We start from the raw sequence: 11,213 nt of genomic DNA on the forward strand, positions 1-11,213 counted from the left end.
TATTTAATGTCGTGGGTGGTTTTTAATTCGTGTAAAAAGAAATAAGTAGTACGGATCTCTATATAACGTGTATAAAGTATTAATGTTTGAATAATTATTAATATAATATTAAAATTTAACGTTATAGAATTGCAAAGAAAACACGGTTGGTGCACATTGCAACGTTTGCGCTGACAGTTTCTACGGTCATCCAGAGTTTGGAGGCTGCAAGCCATGTCCATGCCCGCAAGTCGATAAGAGATTTTCGAGTACCTGTGTGGTTCGTACGGACAACGAACCCATTTGTCACTGCAAGCCAGGTACATAGACAACAACGTGAAAAATTGTATATATGAGAAAAAGTACAAAAAATTGATTAGAACATTTGTTTAATTAGACAGAGTATATATTTAAATCTTACTTAGATCATTGAAAATCTTGCGATTTTATTAAACATAAAATTCAATTTTTGATATTTTTAACAGTCTTTTTTGATAATTGATATGCAGCCATCGAGTCTTCCATTAGAACCCATTACAAAATCTTGAACTCTGTTATAAATATTTTTAAAAATTAACCGGTAAAAAATCTAAAAAAAATTACATACTGACTTATTTATAAAAAAGCTTATGTTTAAAATTTTGGGCAATTCTTAACATGTCTGATTCTTTATAAGTTCACTTTACATAATCTATAATTTACATCACATAGAATTTTATTTATAATTTTATATGTTTGAAGATAATTATTTAAAAATCTATTTTAATATGTTTCATCTATGTATGTATACTGATTTTTCAAAATTTTTTCGTATTACACATAAATGGAATTTTATTCTGAATTCTGACGCGAATTATAAATCGTCCGTAAAGTGGGCTTTGTACTTCTTATTTTTCCCATGCATTTATCTCTAATCTTGCCGCAGGCTACATCGGTAGAAAATGCGAACGCTGCGCCTACGGCTATTACGGCTCTCCTGGCCTTCCGGACGGCAAGTGCGTTCCGTGCAATTGCAACTTGGCAGGAAGTTTGAGCGACGCCTGCGACGGCGAGACAGGACAGTGCAAATGCAGGCCCGGTTCTACGGGCAGGGATTGCTCCCAGTGCACGGCGTATCGACACGTTTATATAAACAACGTTTGCACTTGTAAGTTTATTCACAAGCCGAACGATTTTGTCTTAAAATTAATCTGTATGAGTATCTAGAAAGTTAGAATTTGTCATTCTGTTTTACTAATCTTTGCACAATAACATCACCACACAAATTCGTTTACATTACGTTGCGATGTTTAGCTTGCGATGACAATTGCACGGGAATTCTGCTCGACACTGTCGCGATGCTGTCCGAGAACCTGGCCGAGGGAACGGGTCACATAGCAGGCGGATACATTCCACCCCCCTGGGAAGCACTGTCAGATATCGATTCCAATGTGACTGCATATCTCGAGGAATTAGAGCTGCGAACACAACTGCAGCAAAGAATGAGAAATGTACCGTGGCATGAATACAAGAAGCTTGCGGAAAATGTTGAAACTATGTTAAGAAACGTATGTCACTTTAATACTGTTAGATAATAATAGCGCAATCGTTATTTAAGGAATATTATGTGACAAATTGTACAGTTTCTTTTAAATCCTTTATTTCTATTTTATAATTCGCGTCGGAATTTAGAATAGAATAGAATTCTAAAATTTATAATTTTATGTGCCGTATGAATAAAACACATTTAAAGAATCAGATGCATACATGTAACAAAATACGCATACATGTATCAAATTGTATGGCAAATTCTATATAGAATTATAGAATTTTATTCTAAAATCCGATAAATTATAAATCGTCTATAGTAAACTTTAGAATATTTTTGACGTTTTATTTTACTTTACAGTTGAACAAGCATGCGAAACATGTTGGTACGTTGAAGACCAAAAGTGGCGACTTGAGAAATAATGTTTTTACCGCGAAGGTTACGCTCGACAATTTGAGAAAAGACATAGGAGGTATGTATCAACTTAATTATCATTTAAATTTGTCTTAATTATCGTTAACACCATTGCGCTCTAGTGTGTAAATACTTTTAGAGTAATCTTTTCTCTCAAACTCCAGATACAATTTCGGAACTCAATCAGTACAGCAATGACAATAGGAAAATAGAAATCAAGAAAGCCTTAAAAACTGCGAAGACAATCCTGAATTATTTAAAGTCCGTCGATATAGCCAAAAGAACTACGGAAGTGGAAAACTTCCTTGAGTGAGTATTGTTTTAATTTAATAAATAATTTTAATAAATTGACCAGAAGAGAGAAAGAGAAAAACATTAATTTTTAAAATAATTTATTAATGAATAATATGTTTTGAATTAATTAGCGGTGTTACCGAATATGTGGCATGGCTAAATTCTCTTCATGACGCGACTGAGCCTTTGGCATCCGCCCAGGACGACGCTAAAGATTTCGAGATAAAGTTGGATGATATGAGAACGGTCATAGAAAACACCATGGAAACGCTATTCAGCTACGATAGTTTGTACAACCGTATCAATGGGACATTCGTCGAGACCAAGAACCAATGCGTCCGTATCGGGATACTGCGCGACGAAACAAACCAAACGATCACCGAGGGACAGAAACTCATCGACGAGGCTCACGGTCTACTTGTCGACGCGGGAAACAATATTCAAGTAGAGATATTTTTTTTAACAACTAATAACAGTAATTAGAAAACAAATCAATAACGGTGAAGAAAGAAGTAATGTATAATAAATAATTCTGAATATTATTATTGTCTCTGTTAAAAACTTATCCTTAAATGTGACTTTCAGGATCTCCCAGACTCACGAGATAAATTAACATACTGGACGGAGAAACTGAGCATGAAGGAGGAACTCCTGTACCGACTAAATTACGAGTACCCCGAGAAGTACGTGGTACCAGCAGTGCAACATGCGAAGAATTTGTCCAGCTACGTCGATCAGTATGTCAGGTGAGCATATCCTGTTAGCATAATTAATTCAATCGATAATTACATCCCATTAAATCCAAAACCGGTGATGTTATCTGACAGCGATATAATCGTCGATGACTCGATAACGTGATAACATTTTTGTGGAACAGTCTGTTCGCCGAGACACGAGATATTGCGGCCAGCCCTCTGAAGGCAAGCCAGGCCTACAAGAACATCGTCGATGGCCTGCAAGCAGCGAGAGTCACCGCACTAGCAGCCAAGGAATCCGTCGAGGACGTGCATAAGAAGGTAAAAAACGATCATGCGATTCTCTTTGAACTTGGAGCCTTTAGCATTTTAATTGTTCTCCTTATTAAAAATTGAAGCCAATATGTCAAAAAGCTATCATTCCTTTTCCGTTTTTTACATAAATAATGAACTTTTCTAATCTCAAATTATCAGGCATTAAATGTTTTAGATGTTTACAAAATTTAACCATAATTTTCTCCATAATTTAGGTATAAGCGCGCACTGTCATATAAATACACAGAAAAAAAACATTTTTATAAGAAATGAAATTAATTGAAATAAGCTTCAGATAAAATATTTTAACAAGTATTCGAGAATAAAGGAATTTAACTAAAAAATATCAACTATATTTAAAATAATTGTTAGCTTTTTATTGATTTTTCTAAATTCTGATCTTATGTTTTTATATAATCATATTAATACGGTTTTATAATTTTGAGAATCGGCTATAAATGTAATGTAGATGCTTTTTCAAGGTTTTCCCTCCTTCGGGACAGAAATCGCTGTTGGACGATACCAAGGAAGTGTTGGCCAAGTCATCGCAACAGTGGGAAACGGCAAAGGAGCACGGCAAACTAGTCAAGAATGCGAATACCGTGTTGGAAGCTCAGAAGCAAGCCGTACTCGTTTTGAAAGATACGTTGAACAGCACTGGGATAAAGGACAACGAGATAAATGTGAAATTGCGAGAGTTGCAGAGTAATAGTAAAAAATGTTAGTCTATGTTACAAATCATGCCATGTTATTACTGATTCCAAGAAATGCGGCTCGAAACAAGATTATTGTTGTATTAATTTTTGTTTAACAGTGCATGAAGATTTATTGGATATCTCGGAGGACAACGATGAAGTAAGGAAATCAGTAAAAAGCACGCAACGATTAATCGACTACTACAAACAAGGCATCGCCGACAGACTAAAGCCAAAATTGCATGAATTGAAGCGTGAAGGCGACTCGAAGATTGGCCTCGCCAGTGAGAAACGTAATATCTCTTTTTAAATTGTGTTTAAAATAAATGTATATACTTGGTGGACAATTGTTAAATTTCATTATTAATTAATCGTTAAATTAAATATTGTGTAAAAATGATAAATTATTGTAGAAATATTTGCATTTTAGTATCAGAAGCGTTGAGCAATATTAAGAAAGCCGATGCGAAGCTAATAAGTTTATCGAATGCCGCGATGAAGCGGAAAGCTGTTTTCGACAAGTGGAACGACACGTTAGCCACGAAACTGCAAAATCTGAAAGACAAGATTGCAGAGGCTCGAAATACTGCTGAGGGGGTAAGAACAATAATTATTTTTCTGCTTGCTCGGATCTTTATAAATTAAAATAAAAAATTGTTTATCCATATATTTCTTTATCATAAATTTATAACTAACAAAAATTTCTTGCTTGCTAATCTTCTATTATATATCTTTAATATCATGATTTCTTGATTTAATATAAGAAAATTTTTAATAATTAAGTTATGATTTCCGATATAGCATTGATTAATTAAGATTAAATAATTGTGATAAATAATTTTTGAAATATAAGTTTATATTTTTTTTTTTCAACTTTAGATTCGCGTTTCTCTGCGATCGGTGGAGGGTAAGGAATGTATCCGTTCGTACAGACCGGCGACGTTGCAACCCTCATCAACGACGTCGATCGTGCTAACATTCGCGCTTCCAACCGCACGCAAGGAGGGTTCCTTGTTTTACTTGCCTAGTGGAATTAATGTACGTTCTATGATAATATTATATATCTAGAACAATAATTTAACAGTTAAAATAATTAAGTTTGTTTATAAAATAAAATAAGAATTATATAATGCATTGATATTTAAGTAAAATCCTGATATTTCGACTTTTTCCAGGACGATTTTGTCGCTCTAGAAATAGTTGACAAAAAGGTGCGATTCCTGTGGAACGTCGGTGGTGGTACAGGCATACTAACACATCCTGAGGTCCTCGAAAGCGGCGATATTCAGAAGGACAAGTTTTGGTATCGGATCGAGGCTGAGAGGTAAGTAATAATACGTAAATGTAAAATTAGTAGTTATTCCGAATGAATAGAATTAATTAATATAGATGAACAAATGTCAATTGAAATTTGGTGGTGTGTAAAAAATAATTTATCGAATTATGGTATCATTAATTGATACCAGAGAAAAAAAGCTGTATATTTCAAATGATCGTTATTTCTTGATCTCAGAACGCGACACACAGGCAAGCTGAGCGTGCACAAGCAGTCTTCGACGTCCGGGCAGTATCTCCCTGTTATTAACATGACTAATCCCGAGTACGGTCGTTTCGACGTTCTACCTACGGACCGAGTGTGGATAGGAGGTATCCCTAAGTCGCAGAGGCGACCAACGGAACTAATCGCCGGTAATGGTCTTCCGGGTTGCATTCATCAAGTGATCCTTGACGGAAGACAAATTGGTCTCTGGAATTTTATCACGACAGCACCGGACAAGGCTTGCAAAGCTTGCGTAGAAGGGTAAATTCGCCATGAAAGTTATTAAATTTCTCTTTCGACGTTAAAAAGTTATATTATTTCGTAGATCAAGTTTTCTATTGTGGCCGGTATTCATAGTCGGTTCTTATATTTAAGACCGTCTTAAGTACAATCTTAAGATGTCATTAACCAATTACAAAGCCGTATTAGCTAGCATCTTAAGACATTACTTAAGACGGTCTTAAAATAAGAACCGACTATGAATACCGGCCTATGCGACATTTAATTGTCCAAAATTTTTTAAATTCTTTTATTAATGATATTAATGTTACAGAGTGGAAGATGCCAGAGATGACATAGCTTACAGTTTCAACGGAGAAGGCTACGCCGTGAGAAACAGAGTCTCGTCTGGTCCATACAATAAATATATGTTTGGAGTCTCGATTAGTTTTCGAACATACGACGAGAATGCGTTGCTATTTCTGGCCACTAACAGAGAGGTACGAATTTATTTAAATTTTTCTCAATACGTATTTCAATATTAAGAAATATCTCTTCTTATAGCCTTTGCTTATATTAAAAGAGAATAAATAAAGAATAGATGTAATTTACATTAAATTAAATTTAAAAATAGAATCTTTTATTATTACACTTTAGCAAAGAAACTATGTATGTAAAATAATAATTCAATTTATGCACATTTATATACATTCTAATACTAAGGCCCAGTTTCACAAGTGTCGGTTAACTTTTAATCTTAGATTAACTCACTCTTCGTCTTCTTCTAACGTCCCCCTTAGAAAGAGACGAAGAGTTAATCTAAGATTAAAAGTTAACCGACACTTGTGAAACTGGGCCTAAGTAAAACATCTATTTTATTATACTCATACAAATCAGTTTAATTTTTATTGTATGATTTATTATTAATAGAACCAGCACATCATGATTTTCCTGCGAGAAGGCAAAGTGATTCTCGACGTCGGTTACGGCGGGAACGTTAGTAAAGAGATATCCTCGACTCGCAAATATAACACCGGCAACTGGACAAAAGTGGACGCATCCCGTCAGTATCAAATACGCCATAATATCGAAAAATGCAGTCTTAGCATCGACAACGACGATTCGCTAATCGTTGTGCCCACGCCACAGCCCAAAAAGGAGGATATTCCGGATCTGGCGCAGGCTAAGTATTATATCGGTGGATTGCCGCCGAGCTTCCGCGCCGAGAAACTGATGTTACCCTCGCAGGTGTCGTTCCTCGGATGCATGGCAAATATCATAGTACAGGAAGGTTACGATCCAATGGCCGAACAGTATTACGGGGTAGAATCCAGTTGCGGTAATAAGGTACATATTGTCATCTTCTAACTTATTCTTTAAAATAGATCTAACTTTTGAACATTCTATTTGAATTTCTTTAGATGTAGCTACAATATTTTGCATATTATCAAAATTATACATAAATTTATTTTATTGTCGCAGCCATTGAAGATAGTCGGGTTTTATGGGGATGGATATCTCGAACACTCCGCGTTCACTTTGCGGAAGATCCAGTCTGTTTTAAGCTTCTCCTTCAGAACCATGCAAGATGCAGCTATGCTCCTTCTCTCCACGTTCGAACGTCACAGAATAAAAGATAATCTCAACGAAACAGCAAACGTAAGGCTATTGTTAATTTAATATCATTTAATTTTTTTATTATAAAAAAGAATCACTAAAATTAAGTGCACAAAAAAATTTATTATAAATGTTGAAAAATAGTCTTAAATACTTCTATTCTAAGTAAATCCGTAATAAAAAGACATATTATAATATTATTCACAAAAATAAACTTTATTTGCGTATTACAATCATCAAGATAATTGAAATTAATTTATTTGTTGAATTTGTTTCTTCAGAGAAACAGCTATTACTCCGTGTGCATTCTCAACGGACAAGTGCAAGTACGCTTAAATGCCGGCCAGGGCGAGTTGATTCTCCAGTCGAACAGCACTTTTAACGACGGGAGATATCACTCGGTCACCGTCCTTAAAAAAAGAAAAGAAGTAGAGCTGAGAATCGATGATGCGTATCAAACATCCGGAAGGTTACGCAGTAGTATCGCGATCAAGGCTCCCGAATCAAACAGGGGACTTTTCTTTGGTGGGCTACCGGCTTCCATCAATAATACTAAAATGGTCGCAACTAACACGCCACTGTACGGTGCTATCAAAGATGTGATTTTCAACGATCTGTAAGTCGTGAAGTCAAATCAATTAAATATTGCTTGTAATTCGGTCTTTAACCGACTTTTACCCAACAGTATATTCTGTTCATCATGGTCATAGATCATGGCATACTTTCTTTGTAAACTTTTTGAATTTTTGCAATATCTTCAAAATTGAAGAAAATATAGTACACGAAAATGTGCGTGACGTCATAATGTTGTTGCGAAATCTTTTGAAGTTGCCGTCATCAAAGAAACTTTAGAAAGCTATAACTTTCTCAAATTTAGGTTTTTTTTTTAATTCAAAAAGTATTAAAAATCGGCTTAGATTCTCTACATTAATTATGGATACCGCTTAATAAAAAAATTTTACTTGAGAACCCAATTACTTGAAAGATAACTATGCCATAAATCTCGGCGCATTAAAATTATAAGTAGTGTCATCACGGAGACACTTTGTATGATATGATTAATTTCTCTTTTTTTTTTAGAAACCTTCGATTCGACGATGCAGTTGAATTCGATCACGCTCTAATCGGTCGTGCCGGACCGAGTATGGGGAAAGACACGCCGAGTTACACACCATCGGCGTCACTGTCTCGCGGGATGTCCACGCAGCCCGAAGGATGCCAGAAAGTGCCTTACTACTCACTGGAACCGGGTGCTTTGAAATTCGGCGATAAGCCGCACAGTCACACGCAGCTCTATCTCAACTTCAAGAAATTCTGGGAGAAGAAATATGCGATAGAATTCGACTTTAGGACGTACTACCCCAATGGACTGCTGTTCATCACTCCGGTAAAAAAACCTGCCTTATATAATCACTATTTTGCTAATTTCATTTGCACTGACTTGAATTTGTTTTATTAAATTCATTAAGTTTAACAAAATACATTTTACAAAAATTGTCCGTCTTTTATAACGCCAATTTTTGACATAAATATAGTTTTTTCAATTTTTAATTAATTAACATTATAGCCGCTGTTATTATAAATTTATATTTACAGGGTCTTCGATTGAAGCACTATCTGATGGTGCTCATCCGGGACGGGCAGCTTCTTTTGGTGGTGAAAAGCAAACTGAAGAAGGAAATACTATTTAAAACACCGTTTAACGACGGCAATTGGCATCATGTCGTTATCAGTCACGAAGAAAGGAAGCTTACCCTATTAGTGGATAGTCAGACACCACGCGTCCTCAAAGTACCGAGGAAAATCAGTCTCGCGTCCATGATGTATATCGGTGGTCTACCGGAAAGTGGAACACCCATCCCGGAACAAGTGGTCGTTAGATTGGAGACACTGAAGGGATGTATCAGAGGCTTGAAGATCAATGGAAACGTCTACGACATGGTAGGCTCCACCAGTAGAGCCTTCAACGTCGGTCAGTGCTTCCCGAGCGTCGAGAGCGGAGCGTATTTCCAGGGCGAGGCTTACGCTGTTTATCGTAAGTCATGAAACTACTAATAAAACATAAGAGAAACTTAAACACAGAATATTTAAATAAATGTGAAAAAAAAAACGACTTCAATTCGAATCATATCATCATTTTTATTATCTTTTAAATTTAAAACAATATGACATTTTTTACTGCAAAACATATTGGCATCTTAATTAACAATACAAAAGATATGAAGTAAGATTATATTCTTATTTTAATATCAAGAAACATTGAAAAGTACGAATTTTTTTTCTATTCCGTTTTGGATCTTTAAAATAATGATTTTATATTTTTTTAGGAAACAACTTCGAGGTGGACGGCGTGCTTGAACTTCAATTGGAGTTTAGAACGTCGGAGGTGTCCGGCGTGTTGTTGTCGATTACCGCACCCAGTGGCTCGCCTTCTCTATCGCTGGAACTCAACAACGGTAAGGTGATCATGTCAGGCGATCTGGGCGACAACAATCCACTGTATGTGGAGCAGGGATTCGCCAGTCACTATGCAATCTGCGACAATCGATGGCACAGGATCCAGGCCGTGTACAACGACGAGGAACTGGCGCTCAAGGTGGACGAGCTGGACCAAAAATACGGCCTGCCCACAAACGTCAATTATCGTTTCAATAGCTCTATCTTCTCCGGCCCGTTGTATATAGGCGGTATACCAGGTAAATGAATATTGCGTTAAATTACATTACACATTGGTGTGTACATAAATCCATATGATAAATGAAAGAACGTGAAAGTAGCTTAACCAATACTACTTCGTTGTTTTCAGCAACCGCTCAAAAAGGCTCACTGTTAACGCGAGACCACTTTAACGGGTGCATCAGGAATGTGATGATAAGAGGGGAAAGGCGAGACTGGACGGACATGGCTGAACTGCACAACATCCACCTGAGCTCCTGCCCGGTTCAATGATGGCGAGGCCGTGAAGAGGGAAGACAATTACCTCGGCGTTCAGCGCTTTTAGTTCCAAAGATTGCTCGAGGAGCCGCGTTGGGTTCAACAATCGCACCGGGATTAACGTGCCATATTCGCAGGCGACGAGGCGTTCTTTAAGACTTAACAAAGCCAAAAGATGCTAAACCGTAGACCGTTTCGTTAGGCTTAATCGTCGTGACACGAAGATAGAAAAAAGAAAAAGAAAAGGGAGAGAGGGAGACCGTACGCGTCGGTCCCGCCGTGGCAGACAAACGATGGCACGAGCAATTTCGTTGCATGCAAGTTGCGCGACGCGTGCAGACGGTGACTCTTTACGCGTAAATAGCGAGACCACTGCCATATAGTTTAATTATACGCTGTAAGCCGCAAACAATTTGTACATCAGTATTTAAAAGCCATTATTTATTATCGTTAACGTTAGATCTCGAGAATTCGTGATCGCCGCGTCGACGAGTTAGCAAATAGAGAATAACGCGACTATGTTTTATACTTTTATATAGTTGTTCTACTGGAGAGCCCGATATGTATTGTACATTGTAGATTTTTTTATTCGAAAGATTTTTCGAGAAAACATGCAAGTGCCCTGTAAAAAAAAGAAGTGTCCTTTTAATCACGCACACAGAGAGATAATGTTCGAAGAATATTTATATCTAATCTTGTCTCTCTCATACATAACACACGCACACGACTTTTGTTGAACTGTAATATATTACATATACACAAGGAAAAATTAACAAATGACGAATTCGCTGTTGTGTATAAAATATATAATATAACAAGAGAAAAAGCGCAATGGGGCCGTGTCGCTTCGACTTATTCTCCTTAACGCTCTTCTTAAGGTCTCTACAAAGTGCCTCGGACACTTCAGACGCAACATTTATAAAACTTCACAATGCAATTTTATAAATGTCCTTCCTTCAGAGGACAAATTATCGAACGTGAAA

General features: G+C 36.6%; 1 protein-coding gene across 2 annotated transcripts in view; it reads left to right on the forward strand.

The window, feature by feature from the left end:
* The window catches only part of Wb (wing blister), a 144,888-nt gene extending 133,826 nt beyond the window's left edge, over nt 1–11,062 (forward strand). For both annotated transcript variants that reach the window (XM_071790435.1, XM_071790436.1), the window contains 22 exons: nt 128–299; nt 905–1,126; nt 1,273–1,526; nt 1,868–1,979; nt 2,086–2,230; nt 2,347–2,659; nt 2,801–2,961; nt 3,093–3,231; nt 3,708–3,945; nt 4,040–4,213; nt 4,351–4,517; nt 4,800–4,958; nt 5,096–5,244; nt 5,434–5,721; nt 6,014–6,179; nt 6,610–7,026; nt 7,162–7,338; nt 7,578–7,912; nt 8,377–8,683; nt 8,893–9,331; nt 9,624–9,992; nt 10,103–11,062. In XM_071790435.1, coding sequence (XP_071646536.1) covers nt 128–299; nt 905–1,126; nt 1,273–1,526; nt 1,868–1,979; nt 2,086–2,230; nt 2,347–2,659; nt 2,801–2,961; nt 3,093–3,231; nt 3,708–3,945; nt 4,040–4,213; nt 4,351–4,517; nt 4,800–4,958; nt 5,096–5,244; nt 5,434–5,721; nt 6,014–6,179; nt 6,610–7,026; nt 7,162–7,338; nt 7,578–7,912; nt 8,377–8,683; nt 8,893–9,331; nt 9,624–9,992; nt 10,103–10,245 — 5,046 coding nt within the window. In that variant the 3' untranslated portion in view covers nt 10,246–11,062. The remainder of the gene's footprint in view (nt 1–127; nt 300–904; nt 1,127–1,272; nt 1,527–1,867; nt 1,980–2,085; nt 2,231–2,346; nt 2,660–2,800; nt 2,962–3,092; nt 3,232–3,707; nt 3,946–4,039; nt 4,214–4,350; nt 4,518–4,799; nt 4,959–5,095; nt 5,245–5,433; nt 5,722–6,013; nt 6,180–6,609; nt 7,027–7,161; nt 7,339–7,577; nt 7,913–8,376; nt 8,684–8,892; nt 9,332–9,623; nt 9,993–10,102) is intronic.
* The last annotated feature ends 151 nt before the right edge of the window (nt 11,063–11,213 follow it).

This window comes from Temnothorax longispinosus, chromosome 10 (genome assembly GCF_030848805.1).
Source record: "Temnothorax longispinosus isolate EJ_2023e chromosome 10, Tlon_JGU_v1, whole genome shotgun sequence".
Taxonomy (NCBI): Eukaryota; Metazoa; Arthropoda; class Insecta; order Hymenoptera; family Formicidae; genus Temnothorax; species Temnothorax longispinosus.